General features: G+C 50.9%; 1 protein-coding gene across 1 annotated transcript in view; it reads left to right on the forward strand.

Moving 5' to 3' along the window:
- Positions 1-12,065, forward strand: part of EPB41L1 (erythrocyte membrane protein band 4.1 like 1) — a gene marked incomplete at its 5' end in the record, with an annotated part of 52,600 nt that extends 40,535 nt beyond the window's left edge. The window contains 5 exons of the mRNA XM_082856678.1: positions 2,767-2,853; positions 3,600-3,683; positions 5,681-5,761; positions 6,067-6,183; positions 11,558-12,065. Coding sequence (XP_082712804.1) covers positions 2,767-2,853; positions 3,600-3,683; positions 5,681-5,761; positions 6,067-6,183; positions 11,558-11,566 — 378 coding nt within the window. The 3' untranslated portion in view covers positions 11,567-12,065. The remainder of the gene's footprint in view (positions 1-2,766; positions 2,854-3,599; positions 3,684-5,680; positions 5,762-6,066; positions 6,184-11,557) is intronic.
- Between the last annotated feature and the right edge of the window lie 3,846 nt (positions 12,066-15,911).

The following is a 15,911-nucleotide window of genomic DNA, read 5'->3' on the forward strand; positions in this document are numbered from 1 at the left end:
CGTAGCATTTAGGGAAAGGAAGTGGTCAGTGAAGCAAGATGTCAAGTGTGTGTGGGGGGGGGCAGGGGGAGAAGAGGCTGGAAAGGAAGGCTGGGCCAGGGCTTGAAGGGCCTCGAATGCCATGTATGAAGTTCAAACTTCATCCTGGAGACCATGGAGAATCACTTCAACTTTTTAAGTAGAGGCATGATGTCATCAGATATGTGTTTCTGTGTTTTAGAAAGATTACTCTAGCAGCCCGTGTGGACATGACTGGAGCAAAAAATTCCTTCCCTTGGGGGCGTGGGTCTCTTTTTTTATTTCTCCTTCCTTCCTTCCCCTCCTCCCTCCTTCCCTCCCTCCTTCCTTCCTTCAGCAAATATTTATTGAACACCCACGATGTGTGAAGTAGTGTGCCAGGCGCTGTGAATCCAGCTCTGCGGGAGACAGACAGCATCTCTGAGCCCACATTCTACTGGGAGAGACCGGAAGAGCAGGCAGGGAACTAGTTTAGGGGTGGGGGCAGGGCCAGGGTGCGAGGAGTTGGAGGCTGACCAGGAGGTCAGGGTTGAGGGTGCCTGGAGGGAGGAAAGTACCGGATTGGGTCACTGGTAGAACGTTCAGGTGATAGGAGGAAAGACGGGCCGCGACGCCGCGCACCAGCCCCGCTGGTCTCCGAGAGCGAGCTCGGCCCTGGGAACCTGTTAGAGAGGAAATTCCCAGGCCCCGCCCCAGACCTATTGACTCAAAAGCTCCGGGGCGGGGCCCGGGGGGGGGGTGTCTCTGTTTTCACAAGCCCTCCAGGTGACACCCCTCAAGTCCGAGAAGCACTAATAGGAACAAGGAGCACAGAGGGGGGTTGCTCTTTAGCGGCAGGTGTGTGTTGGGGGTGGGAGGCAGCGAATTCCATTTTGGGTCTGATGAGTCTGAGGCGCCTGTGGGACGTTTCCAGGGAAAGTGTCTAGGCAAGTCTAGGGTTCAAGCAAGATCCGAGCTACAGGTAAAGCGAGAGGGGACAGTGGCCTCGATGAGGCAGTGGAAGCCTTGAGTGGCTGAGGCGTCCAAGACAGAGGCGGCGAAGAGGAGAGCCCGGAGTCCGCCGGAGGAAGGGCCGGGGGCGGAGATGGCGGTGTCACCTTAGCCACGGAGATGGGCTGCGCCTCCTAGAGGCGGGAGAGGGAACTGGCTGAAGATACAGGAGAGGCAGGCGGAGCAGCTGGCACCTTGTGGTGCCTCGGAATGACCTGTGTCCCCATCAGTGTGAAGGTGGAGGTGAGGCTTTTCCGGGAAAGAGGGGTCAATGGGAGAAGAAGAAGCTTGAGGGGAGAAGGGCCTGGAGGGACAATAGGATTCAAAGGGGCTAGTGGCTGTTTCCTACCCTGGGAGAAAGGAAGCGTTGAGCCCAGAAGGCTGCCCTTTTAAGACCTGCTGCTGGGCCACATTCTGGGACTGCCTCTGAGAAAGTAAGTGCCTTGTGCATGGAATGCCAGGTAACCAGGCCACCGACAGCCTCAGCTGGAGGCAGGCCTCGGGGAAAGGTGGGGCAAAGACAGAGGGCTTCTGTCCTCACCTGTCGCCTGGCAGGCAGAGGTCCAGATCTACTACCCTGCAGCCCACTGGGGAGCTGCAGAATGGACACAGCTTCTGGGCCCCAGGACAGACAAGGCTGATCCCTAAGATGGGGCAGGAAGTAGGAGGTAGAGGCCAGCAGCTGGGCCCCTTCCAGATGTGGGCCAGTAAGTCTAGGGCCAATTCCAGGAGTATCTAGCAGTTAGACTCCAAGGTAGGACCAGGAGAGCTGGCTCAAGGGCAAGTGTTCCAAGGGCAGAATGGCATGGCAGAAGGAGTGCACTGAATTTGGAGTCTGACCAACTTGGGTCTAAATCCAGACTCGATCACTCACTTTCAGGGGGGCTTGAACAAGCCACTTCACATGCCCTGACCTTCCAGTTTCGCAACTATAAAACAGGAATATTAAAACAATTTCCTATGGTTGTTCAGAGGCTTAAATGAGATCATGCATCCTTAACACAATGCTTAGCACATAGCGAGTACTCAGAAAACAGTAGTTAGTATGTTCTTAGTAGCCAGCCTGTACTCCTATATTAACCTGACAGATTTCCATTTGCAAAGCCCTTTCTCCTCTGTTATCTTCATAATGTCTCTGTGAGAGTGGGACAGGGGTCCCCTTTTTAAAAAATTTCTTAAGACTTTATTTTTTGAGAGCAGTTTTCAGTTCGCAGCAAAATTGAGAGGAAGGTACAGAGATTTCTTGTAGACCCCTTGCCCTGGCACACATACAGCCCCCACCACCAACCCGTTATCAACACCCCTACCAGGATGGGACATTTGTTACCACTGATGAACACACACTGCAGGGGTCCCTTTATGTAGGTGAATCCATGAGGCCCGGAGAGCGGAAGTGGCTCCATCCAGGTCACGTGGCTGGAACGTGGCAGGGCCAGGACCAAAACCTGGATGTCTCGACTCCTTTGTTAGTGCTTCCAGGGGGCAATACCGCGTCTTGTTCACCACAGTGTCCCTAACGCCAGGCACTCAGTAAATGTTTGTTAAATGAGTGGGTAAGTGTGTAAGCACGTGTGTGAGCGAGCGAGCGAGGGATGAACAAGAGCAGACTGGACTGAACGATGCCTTCAGCTCTCTGCTTCTGAGAGAAGAAGCACTATTCAACCTTGTGGCCGTGAGAGCTGCATGGCCACGTGCGCCAGCCATCCTGAGGGCCTGCCCACCTGAGACCTGGCCCTCTGAGCACTATTGTTTCCCCAGGAGAACAGTCTCAAGTCCGGGAAGGGGGCAGCTGCCATGATCCCAGGCCCACAGACGGTGGCCACGGAAATCCGTTCTCTTTCTCCGGTAAGTGGGCAGGGCCAACCCAGGCTAGCGGACTCCAGGCAGAGAATGTGGACGCGGGTCCGCAGGTGGCCTGCAGCAAGTACGGCGTAGAGCGTGGGAGGCTGCCCCTTTAAGTGCAGCACCAGGAAACGGCATCACATTCAGATGCCCACAGGGCTCCCTGGTCCCCACCAGAGTCTCATCCGTTGGTGGTGCCTGTGATGTGACAGCTGCTTTGCATCTGCTCTCCTTACTGACCAGGAGGAGCAATGGACTAGGGCTCCAGAAGCTTGGACTCTGGACCCAGCTCTGTTGGTGGCTGCCTCAGTCGCCCACATCTGTCACCGTGAGGTCTCTTGCAGCTCCTGTGTTCTCCAGATCTGTTGTTTTCGTCATTTAGTCCCAGAGAGAGCACGTTCCCAGCCCTGACAGGGTGGGGGATTGGGAGGGCTGTGTCCACCTTGGATCCCTCTGTTCATTCTTGTAAGATGCCAGGATTCTTAAATTCTAGGGTCTTGTTAGGATTCTGGACCTCAGGAATCTTAGATTCCAAGGTTTGAGGCTATCATGGGTCTAGCATTCTGAAGATTCCAGTATTCCTGAGTTCTTAGACTCAGTGGCTCAAAGCATCTTGGCTTCCAAACTTCACCTTCATGGGACCCCCCCACACCCCGACTCCTCCCTTGGTTTACCCCACCCCCGCCCCCGTCCTGCAGAGTCCAGTGTCCTCACCTGAGCCCTGGGTGGGGGGTGGTTATATTCTGCAGATCATCGGGAAAGATGTCCTCACCAGCACCTACGGCGCCACCGCGGAAACCCTCTCCACTTCCACCACCACCCATGTTACCAAAGTGAGTAGCAGCAGGATGTCATAGGCCCCCAGCCTGGCTGTGGGGCTCGGGAAGGTCATTGCCATGGCTCTGCCTTGTAACGTGGACAGAGAAGACCTGCGGTGTTCCCAGTTTCTGGGAGCTTTGTTCTGTGATAAGGGTTGTCCTAGGTGCCGACCTGCCCTTCAGTGTTGACAGCCAGGCTGGGGGGATGAGACCATCTCCTTGGAAGAAATTGTGAACCGTGGCATTTGCGCCTTATAGATCCTAAGTGCTAGAGGGATTTAGAGGGGGGTGATTGAAGGAAGGCTCAAAGAATGAGGAAGGGTCTTCTGGAAAAAATGGGGTTTGTATAGGGTCTTGGAAAGCCAGGGCGGACTCGTGAGGGAGGATGCAGACGTTCTAAGCCACGGGGAAGATGGGAACAGAAACCGTGTGTTTGCTTATTCATTCACTGAGCAAATGTTAGTGAGCATCAACCTCACGCTGGCCTCTGGGCTGAGGGCTGCTGGAGGGGCTGCAAGCAACGCACATGGGGAAACAGGAGAAGTGGTCTCTGTCAGGAAGAAGCAGCACCTAGGGGACGTAACTGGGAAATTAGGTTGGACTGGAGGTAGGGGAAGCAGAATAGAGACAAAAGACAAATCCCAGGACAAATGTGATAACAGAGGGTCTGAGTCTGAGAGCCATTGGAAAGCCATCAAGGTTTTCAAGATGGGGAGTGACCCAGTGAAAAGGGGTTTAAGGAGAGGAGATTAGGTCCACCAGGATGTGCAGGCAGATGGGAGAAAGAAGAGAGAGAGAGTCTCTCCATAGAGAGACTAGGGATGGAGGGCCTGGTGCAGGGTGCGGGGAGGAAGAGGCAGGGCCAAAGAAGGGAGACATTCCTGGTGAGACAGCCATGACTTAGCCCGTGAGGACAGAGGGCTGAGGACAGGCTGGCCAGCATGTCCATGCCTGAGTGGCCAGGGCCCAGGCAGGGATGGAGGCCTGGAGGAGAGAGGCCAGAGAGCCAGGATGAGTTGGAGGTTTTGCTCAAGCATCAAAGGAGGAGTCTGGTAGGCAGCGCTGGCCCTTGAGGAGCACAGACTGTCCCAACCCTGCCCACTCCCATGCAGCACGGTCCCCAGAAAGCACCCACTCCTACCAAAAGCATCAGTGAGCGATGATGACTTCACTGAAAGCTTTATGGGAAGGTGTTCCGTCACACACCCCACCGCATACAGCTCAGATAACTCTTCTTCCCAAAGTCCCTCCTAGCCCTGCCAACTGGGAGCCCCCCTCTTCTTTCTGTCCACTCCTGACCCCAGCTGGGGTTTCCCTTAGCCACCACCCGCCTTTAATATGCCAAGCAAGTAGGTCCTGCCCTATCTTCTACTTCTAAACTTGCACCCGAACCCCAGCCCTTCGGAAAACAGTGGCGGTTTTAAGCATATGTATAAGCATCATCAATGCAGTTTTCTAGTATTGTTGGAAGTCATTTAAAGTAGAACCTTGTCACCATTCACATTTCATTCATGTGTTCATTCGACAAATCCGCATTTAGCACCTGCCCTGGTCAGGTTGGACAGGGGAGTGGGGGAGGAGGGGATCCAGAGATGAACAAAACACAGCCCCTGCCCTCGTGAGCCCCAGCCCAGTGAGCAGGGCCAGGTCACACACACAACGTCAGTACAAGGCAGAGAGGCCCAGGACCGTGAGAGATACGAACGTGCCGCTCAGGGAGTACCGAGGCAGGACGGAGGAAGGACCGCTCACCAGGGTCAGGGTGACAGCATTTGAACCGGGCTTGGAAGAGCTAGAGGGGGCAGCTTGGTAGTTGGGGGAGTGGTGGCAGCCAGGCAAGATGTGCAGTCTGAAGTCCCAAAACCAGAAAAAGGAGAAAACCGAGGGAGCCAGGAGAGAAGGCGACTGCTGGTTCCAGCCTTGCCCTTGAGGGATGCTTTGGACCGGTCCCCTGTCGAGGCTGCTGCCCCAGCAGGACCCAAGGCTGACCTCACCTCCCTCTCCCTCTGCAGACTGTGAAAGGAGGATTTTCTGAGACGAGGATCGAGAAGCGGATCATCATCACCGGGGACGAAGATGTCGATCAAGACCAGGTATGGGGATGCAGAGCATGGTTCCCAGTGGCACTGCCCAGGCCCGAGGCGCCCCCATATTGGTTTACCCATGGACGGCTGCATCTGTGAGCAGAGATGTCCACTTCCTACTGACCCTGTCCAGAGGAGAAGCCCTCAAGGAAGGGGCACTGACTGGGAGTCAGAAGGAGCCAGAAGACCTGAGCTCTGGCCTCTCCCCTTAACTCCTGGTCCTCAGCTGTGTGCTGGAGGGGCCTGTTGGTCTCCGTGGCCTCTCCCATATTCCATATGCTCTGACTCCTCACTTTGCGGTTCTTTTCCTCCAGGCCCTGGCTTTGGCCATCAAGGAGGCCAAACTGCAGCATCCTGACATGCTGGTAACCAAAGCTGTCGTATACAGAGAAACAGACCCATCCCCAGAGGAGAGGGACAAGAAGCCACAGGTGAGGCTCATGGGGTTCAGCAGCCACGAGATGGAGGAGAGAACAAGGTCCTCCGAGGGGCATTTCCATCTGAGGACCCACCAAGAGGCTTGGTCCCCAGCACAGCTCTGACCTCCCCAAGCTTCCTGGTTTGGGGCTCCAAGTGGAGAGGTAGCTCCCTCAGATATGACGAATCAGAGTGCAGAGGGGAAGGAAGGCTGGTTCCTTGGTTTCTTTGGGGTTTCAGGCTCCAGACCCAGAAAAGTAAATCCAGAAGTGGTCAGAACAGGGGAGAGAGGATTGACAGTGGGTACTGAGGTGGGACAGACAGAGACAAGTGTACCCTCACTGACCACTGCCTGTAGGCTGGAAGTCGGAAAAAGTCCTGCCAGGCCCAGGGCCACATTCCTGTCCCTGACTCTCTGTCTCCATCACCGGTCACTGGATGTTGCCAGGGAGGAATTTTTTTTTTTTTAAATTGAAGTATAGTTGATTTACAATGTTGTGCCAATTTTATTTTATTTTTTAATTTTTTAAATTGACGTATAGTTGATGCCAAGGAGGAATATGATGGCCAGAGCCCTCGATCCCATCTGTCTTGCTAGATTGGAAACCCTTCTCAGGCCACCAGGGGCGAGAATCTTAGGGACCCCAATCCTTACTCTTTCCACTGAAGGGCTATCAGTGCCTTCGTGAATAAGAGGAATGAGATGAGGAATGAGAGAGGTCTTTTAGCAGATGAAATTCGGGGAAGGGTTCTGGCCCGTCTGGAAGTTTACTGAATTTGGTCAGACCGATAATAACAAAATCTCACAGACATTGAATTGAATGAAATAAGTCAAACACAAAAAGTACATACAATGTGAGTCTATTCATAGGAAGTTCAAAACCAGGCCAAACTAATCAGCGATGATCAAAGTCTGAATATCGGTTCCTTCTGGGATGTGGCATTGACAGGGAAGAGCCGCAAAGGGAACTTCTAGGGTGCTGGAAATATCAGCGTCTTGAACTGGGGGGGGGGGGGTTGCATGGGTGTGTATGTATGTAAAAGTGGACCAAGCGCCACACTTAGATTGGTATACTTTACTTACTTCACACCGTATACCTCAATGAAAAATAAATGCATTTCAAAGTCCCCCGCAAACAGCAGGTCTCCCTTTTGTCCTCTTCCCTGATGAAGAAACCCAGTGTTTTCTAGGAAGATACAGAATGTTTCTTTCTCATCCTTTGATTACCACCCCCTTCGTGTCAGAAGGAAAAGCACTGAACTTCCTGCAGTGACAGAAATGATTTTCTGTGTGTGCAGTGTAGGGGCCACTAGCTGCACACGGCTGTTGAGCACATGAAACTGGCTAATCTGAAATGAGATGCACCTTGAGGGTAGAATAGGTGCCGGAAAAAGGAGTATAAAATAGCTCAGTAATTTTTATATTGATTACATGTTAAATGATAATGTTTGGATATATTGGGTTAAGTAAAATACATTATTAAAATTAATCTCACCTGTTTCTTTTTACTCTTTTTCATGTAAATTAAAACATATGAATTTTAATTTAGAAATTAAAATTTTCTATATAGCTGGAAAATTTTAGAAAACCAGAAATACTAGAAAATTTAGAAAATACTGTCTAGAAAATCTATTATCTAAAAAATTTTAAATTCCGTCTGTGGCTTCATTTCTGTTGGACAGCGCTGGTCTAGAAGGTGTAAAAACTGATCACGGGCAGAGCCTGCCTCCCAGCCTTCCTCAGACTTTCAAGTAAATTGTCACTCCTGTCCTGTCAGTTGCCCAGTTACTGTTGCTTTTTGTCCCCCAGATCTCAGAGTGGTAGAGTGTAGGTCACTTGCCAAGCTGGTGCTGGGCTGGCAGTATCAGCTGGGGAACACAAATACTAGAAAACTATTGCCATAAAGTCTGACTTAGAAGTGCTGGGCCAGGACCTGGGAATCTTTATTTATACGTTGGTCCTTAGGAAGTCCATACGCAGCCAGGTGTAGGAGCCACTGATGCAAAGAACTCTGTGCTGGGAATCAGGACCTGACTCCACTCCCAGCCATCCTGCTGACTTGGGTGTGTGGCCATTGGGGTCTCAGTTTCCTCATTTGCAAAAGGAAGAGATGGACAAGCCCCCTTCCAGTTATGTACAGTCCTCTGGCTGTGTGTTTGCTTTCCTAGCTTCTCGTATCTTCTCCATTCCCCGTCTCACTCCTCCTCGTCTTTCCTGGGGCATCCCAGCCAGCCCCCCAGGCTCCTGCCTGCCCGCGTTCCCTGGCCATTTGGAGCTCTCGTCCCAGCCTCCACGTCCTGCCCACCCCATGCAGTCTTTCACATCTGCCCACCTCACTGCTCCCTTTGCGGTCCTTCCTCCTCGCCCCTCTTTTAGTCCTTTGTTTGCTGCCATTGTCCCACGCATCACTACACACCCTCTCTCTCTCTTTTGGATCCTTCTGTAAGGGTCACCTTGCTATGTTGTCCTGGAGAAACAGAAGTTTCTCCCTTGCCTTTTCTGCCCACCTGCTTTCCCATTAGTTATCGCCAAGTAGGAACCACCTCTGACTTTTAATATAGTCAGACTCACTCATTCTGGGGGAAAGGTCTTCTCTGAATTAGAAAACTCTTTTTTAAAGTACTTGAAAAATGTTGGTTTGATGGATGGATGCATCTTGGCACCCGGGATGGTAGTCCTGACTCGAATCTCAGTCCTGACCGTTATTAGCTGCGCAACTTTGAGCAAAGCTATTTAACCTTCTCGGCCTGTGTTGCCTCATCAGCCAAATGACAATGACATAGTAACAGTTGCGGTAACTTACGGAGTGCTTACACTCTTCCAGGCACCTGGCTGTGCACTAGGCGCAGTACTGTCACCTGCTCATTTATTTTACAAAGAAGGGAACTGAAGCTCTGAGATGTTAGGCGATTTGCTCACAGATTTGGAGCTGGGAACACAAAGAATTGGTTAGAGAGTCAAACCTCATCTGTTAGACTCCAAAGCTGCCTTATGGCCTTAATCTCCTGACCACGCTGACTGTGCACAGTATCCACCTCATAGGATTACGAGATCATACATCTACAGTAGTAAGCACCGTGCCTGGCACATAGTAAGTGCTCGATAAGAGTTAATTATGACCATGATTACTATTAACACAAAGTAAGCTAACAAAATGCTGCCCGTTTGGACTCTGCTGTAATAAACAGAAAACTACATGATCATACAGTATTGTTTAGATGTCCCCGGTCCTTCTGAAGTGTCTGTGGGCTTTAGAAGATATCCCACAAACCCAGAATCATGTGTACACTGAGTTTTGGGCAGGTACTTTATTAATCGATGAGGAAACTTAAGGTGAAGCCGGCACTGTAGGAAAAAATCCTCAGAAAGTAGCAGAATGGAGTAGCAAGAACACACCCAGCTTTGGACTCAGAAAGTGTGCCCAGAGGAACCTGCCTGGGCCTCAGTTTTCTAACCTACAAAATGGAGTTAATCTATAAACTGGAGCTGCTGTAATAATTAAACAACGTCTATGAGTGTCAGAGTCCTCTCAGGCTGCTATAACAGAACACCGTAGACTGGGTGGCTTAAACAACACACACTTAATATCTCACAGTTATGGGGGCTGGGAAGTCCAAGGTCAAGGTGCTGGCCAGTCTGGTTCCTGGTGAGACCCTCTTCTGGTTTGCAGACAGCCATCCTCATGTGGTGGAGAGCAGAGAGAGAAGTTATGTGTCTCACGTCTCTTTTTATAAGGGCACTCATCCTATTTATGAATGCCTTCTAAAGGCCCCGCCTCCATATACCATCACCTTGAGGGTTAGGGCTTCAACATGTGAATTTCAGGGGGACATAAACATTCAGTCCATAGCAATGATGTACCAGGTGGTATCTCACATACAGAAGGTGCTCGGCGATGTGAAGCTGCTTCCTTGTCCCAATAGTTTTGTCATGTTGAGGGGTTGATGAGAGCCCTGAGCAAGTCAGACCCGAAACTTCTATCACCAGCCTGGTGCACGAGGCCCTGTTTCCACGTGGGCATCCATCTTGCCAGTCATCTTCTCTCCCCTCCCTGAATCCTCCAGGAACACCTGTCCCTGCTCCAGTCGATTTCTTTATGAAGTTCTTCCTCCTTGAAGTTCTTGCTGTGACTGTGAAATCACGCCCATCTTAGAGTCTTCTCTTCTCTCCCTGCAACTCACAGGCCAGATGTGTGGCTTCTGCTCCATCTTTGTTCACTGGCCCGTCTCCTCCACGCAAGGCCTGTCTCCGAAACATTGCCAGCAAGAGGGCAGCATCCAGCCAGCTTCCCAGAGCTTTCTTACTTTCAAATTTTTAATTAAATGGGGGTGGGGATGACCTATTCCAAAGCAGGAGCCTAGGGTTCTCGTCTTGTTTCTGCCACCAACTTGCTAAGTCATTGAACCCTCTGGGCTTCGGTTTTCCCATTTGTCACATGAGCTGAGAAGGATCAAATTTCTACAACTCCGTTAGCACCTGACCATATGTAAGTGGCAAAGGGCAGGGACAACACGCCACTTGTTAAATGGTTTGGGGTAGTTGCTGTGTGTCAGTCATGGTGTTGGGCCCTGGAAAGACAACAATAAGTAAAACACAGCCCTTGCCCTCAATGAGATCAAATGTGGTTAAGTTAACAACAATAGTAATAAGAACAGCCAGTATTTACTCAGCACTTACTATATGCTGAGCCTTGTCTTGAATCCTCCCTACAACTTCGTGAGGTGGGACCCATTTTACGGAGGGAGCAACTCAGGTCTAAAGAGGTTAGGAACCTTGCCCAAGATGACAGAGCTAGCAGACTGTGGAATGGGGTTTGAAGCTAGAATTGTCTGATTTCAGAGCCCATGCCCCTTGACCACTGAGTTTTGGAGTCAAACCTGAGTTGGAATCCAGACTTCAGTTTCTTTACTTAAACACTCCTCTGTGGGGTTTAACCCCCAGGACACAGCAGGCAGTGGCAAACAGAAGGGAAAGACAAAAAAAAGAAGATCTGCAATCATGACTAAACATTTCTTAGAACTGAGAGCAGGTAGAAGGACAAAAGGAAACAAGTATAATCTTAGCTTTCAGTGTTCAAGGAAACTTGGACAAATTTTCCAGCCAAAGTAGAAGATACCACCTGCCTGGAAACAACCCAGAAAACACGCATGGCCTTTGGAGTCAGAGAGTCAGACAGAGGCGGCTTCAGTTCTCAGCGGCCACTTTCTTACAAGCTGTGTGGCCTTGGACAAGTCACTCTGTCTTCCCTAGTCATAATAAATGGCACACGGTAAAGACAGGGAAGACAACCTCTTGCCATGTATTTAAAGATGAGTGACAAAAGTTACTAACTCTTCTTGTTCTCCTCCTTCCTTTGCATCTTCTCCCCGCAACACCTCTGGCTTCAGGAATCCTGACCTCTGTGAAGAGATGCTGGCGTTTCTGGTCCAACCCAAGCCAGAGAACCGTAAAGAAGGGGCCTTCATTCTGGATTCTCCAACTCAACACCGACGTCCCAGCTGCGACGTACTGTCCCTGACAAGAGACTGGGAAAGGAAAAGCATATATATATAGATATATATAGATATAGATATATATACAGGAAACATCACGTCCTTGCACTGCTGCCGGGGCTGGCCGAGCATTCGGCCGACAGCAACGGCCAACATCTGAACGCCTACATTTCCTTTGCAGACAAATTGAAGAATTGGTGGGATTGTTCAGGAAAAAAAAATTATAACAACAATAATCCCTTGCTCCGCCCCCCCCACCCCCCGCCGCGCCTGTCCCAACCCCCCCCTTGAAGCCCCGCGGAACAACCAAGACAAGCCAGACCACGCTGATTGTAGAAGTACAATGCGACCCGGGTTCTACATGTTCCATTCAGTGGACGAGCATTCCATTTCTTCTCCTGCGTCTGTTTGCCCACTCAAATGCAAAGGAAAACACTTCTGCAGCCAAGCAAGAGAAGCTGCAGCAGCAAGACACGCCCCGTCAAACGTTTTCCAAGAGAGAAAAGTCCCTGCTCGGAAAGGAGGAGGAGGAACACTAGATTCTTATTTTTTGGGTCTTGACACTGGGCTGCAAAATCCACCTTCCTTTCTTCCGCCTCCCCTCCCCGTCGACTGTCACACATCTTGTCAGTCATTTTCTGTCTGGGTTCCCTCCCCCCTCTTCCCCACCCCACCCCCGCCTCACCTTCTGTGTCCTGCTGAGGGCTACTGCAGATGACTCTCACTGGAAGCGAGAAAAAGCAAAGCAAAGCAAGAATGTGAAACCAAGCCACAGGAGGTGAAGTAGACATTGTGTGTTATGGGTTCTCATCATGAAGGTGCAGCTCGTAGATTCGTATGGATGTGCTTTTAAGTTATGTATATTACATATAACAGGAAACAAATATTAAAATAAACAGTGCTGGTAAGTATGAAGCTGACATTTTAAAATTATAATTATCTGACTGTGATTGATGTATCCCAACGTTCCTAGATCTCACCGAACCGACCCTGCCAAGGAGACCCGGACTCTGGCTGTGGGTCGCTCACAGTAGGAGCCGACGGTTCAGTGTAGAAATACAGTGTGTGGTGTTCGTAATTGACTGATTGGTGGGGAGGGGCGGGGTCCCCAGGTGGAGAGGCAGGGATTTTGGCAAGAAGGAAGCAACAGGGGTGTGGTTCAAGATGCCTTCTCCCCCTGGGCAGTAGCAACCGGGGGGGCTGGTCTGTGCTCAGGCGTGGGGTCCAGAGTTAGGATTCTGCCGCACAGGTCTCCCGGCTCAGCGCCCCCGCCTCCCTAGGAGGCTCGCCTCCTCTCTCAATCTCTCTTTGTTTTGCCACGTCTTGCCTTTTCGTAACCGCATTGTGACAGCTGACTCCCATCCCGAGGGAGGTGACATACCCAGCTGCCGCGGAAGATGGTGGCTTCCACCTGGCTGTCTGAACATCCCCAGCCCAGTCTTTTCCTTTACCACTCCTGTATTCTGTCTGAATCATTCTCTGCTTCCTGGGCCAAAGCAGCCATGGTAGAGACTGAACACAGGGCAGGCCCTGATAGGTCAAAACCGCACTCCCAAAGGCTTCGCCTGCCCCAGAGTAAGTCGAGGAGGATCTACGTATAAGACCCTGGCTTTAGAGACCTCGCCTTCAGTCGGCGTCTGCGCTCTGAGCCTGTGCCCTCGGAGTCCCAAAAATGGCCTTGAGACCACAGAAGCCCTTGGAGAAGACCCCCATCAAAAGCTTGGCATTGCCCTCTGGCACACGTGGGCCTTCCCAGGCTTACTTGACACAAGATGCTTCCCTGAGCTTAATGAGGCCCCTTCTGAGGGAGTTTTTCCACACTGCCCTTTACTTTCTCAGTCCCATTTCATCTCCCCCATCCTGCTTCTAAAGCACGCGGCAAATTCACTCAACAAATATTTATTGAGTACTTACTTGTGTCAGACACTATCATTAGGCTCAAGGAGAAAGCGTGGGGGGGAGCAGAGGGACCTGGGAAGAGCCCTGAGCCAGCCTTACATCTCTAACCACTCCGAGAACATTTCCGAATTCTCTCCAATTATCAGACATTGCCTAGGGACGTCCCAGAGAGGGGCTTGGCTTGCTTATTAGGTACCCCGGTGACACATACGCTTAGCTGCTTAACTGGTGCTGACCTGAGGCAGGACAAGAAACCGGAACAGTGTTTGCCTCTGTGGGCAAAAATGGGATGCAGAGAGGGCGGAGAGAGCCCTGCACCTGGGGCCCAGGTGACACAGTCAGCCACATCCCCTCTGGAGCAGGCTGGTGGCCCACTCCAACTCCCCCTGAGAACGAAGGCACACTTCGAATGCACCAGGTTCTTTTTACAGTCCTGGGAGAGAAGCCACAGAACCTCGTTCCTGTCCTCCTCAGCCTGAGAGCCCCCAGCGTTTCTGGGCCAAGAGCTGGAGTGGCTCCGCCCTCTCCAGGCCACCTGGAATTGGACTCAGGCATCCCTGTCTCTGCAGGAACCAGGTGTCCCGAGAGCACTGGACATACCTCAGAGAGAGAATATTTGTTCTGGGTTCTGTGCCTGCCTACAGACCCTAAGGGTGTGGCTTTAGGGCAGGGAAGATGTGACCAGGCTTATTAGCTTGTGGGCCAGCCAGGGTTTGTGGAGCTCTCCATCCCACAGATGTTCTGACCTTCCGCCGAGAGGCAGGCAGTGCCAGCAGGGAGGAGGGGAGCTGCAAAGCTGAAATCTAGGGCACTGTTTCCTCCCCATCCTCCTCTTCATAGGGAATATAGACGTTTGTCTTGTCTGTCTTCAACCTACTTTTCCTTTTTACATTTCGCATCCTTTCTGTGCCACCTCTCCACCCAGGAGACCATGTAGCATGGTGGGAAAAGTCCTGGAGGGCAGTCAGGAGTTCTGGGTGGCCATCCTGGCTCAACCCCTAACTCACCACGTGCCACTGAGCTAGTCCCATTCCCGCTTCGGGGCCTCAGTTTCCTCACGTGCAAAACGAAGAGGATAAAGCAGAGGGTCTCCGTGCCCTTTTGCCACTCTGCCAGCCTACAGATCTTTGTTTTCCCTTCTTTTGCTTTCTTGGGATCTTTTCCATCTGAGGGTATAGGAAGTGCCAAGACCTGTTTCAGTTTTTGAATCCTGCAAGCACATTCCAAGACTGGCCTGAAATTGCATGAACAACATCACTCTAAATATATACTTTTTTTTTTTTTCCAAAAGCACCTTCCCAACCAACTGCGATGCTGTCCTGGTCCTTTTTACTCGCACCCTTCTCTCCTCTCTTGTCCCCGCGCTCCCCCACCTCAGTGCTCCGTGCTGTATGCGTGTGCTCTCTGTTCTTGTATACTCAATAAAAGTGAAATAAATGTGTTTGATGCTGAACCACAAACTGCCTTGGCATCTCTCTCTCTGTCTCTGACCTAGGCTACCAGTACAAGTTGGCATCGTGGGAAGGGCTTAAACTGGGTGGAGAGATCCCAACTGGGACACTTTTATTCAACCTACAACACTTTCATTCAAATATTTGCAGATCCCAACATGGTCCAGGTCTTGGCTTTGGCTTTACACGTACAACAACAAATAAGACAAAGCCCCTGACCTCCAGGAGCTCACAGGCTAGTGGAGGAAACTGATAACAAAACAGGTGAGCACTCAGAGATGCTTCCAGAGTGATCAGCACCAGGAAGGAAGTGCATCAGGGAAGGGGATCGTCACTGAAGGAGAACACTTTAAATAAGGTGGCCAGTTATGGCCTCCCTGAGGACATGATTTTTGAGCTGAGTGAAGAGAAAGATCGAGTAAGGTGAAGAACTTGGGTGAGAGCATTCTAGGCAGCAGGAAGAGTAGGCATGCGGACCCAGGACACAGAGGGGCTTGGTGTGTGGAGACACACTTGAAAGAAAAGCACCGCCATTGGGGTCTTTTCCCACATCCTCCTTCATGGGAGCCGAGTGGATAATGTATACAGCAAATGTTGCCATAACCCCATACATGCTACCCATCCCGACGTTGACATCATCTTTCTTTCAATTGACTCTCTGTAAAAAAAAAAGAAAAAAAATCTATTTAAAAAGGAAACTATATTACTTCCACAAATGAAAAACTAGTGTCACTTGGCAAAGGAAGGAGGTCTTCATAAAAGTAAATGCAAGAATATTAAAACTTAAAAACCATAATCCATGTGAAACCTAAATGTGTCCCTTGGGCTACCTGAGGTTCATGTACCAGCACTTTGCTTTCATTCTACCAGACAACTCACCCCAAACCACCTTTCTTTAC

This window comes from Leucopleurus acutus (genome assembly GCF_964270905.1).
Source record: "Leucopleurus acutus genome assembly, chromosome: 16".
NCBI lineage: Eukaryota > Metazoa > Chordata > Mammalia > Artiodactyla > Delphinidae > Leucopleurus > Leucopleurus acutus.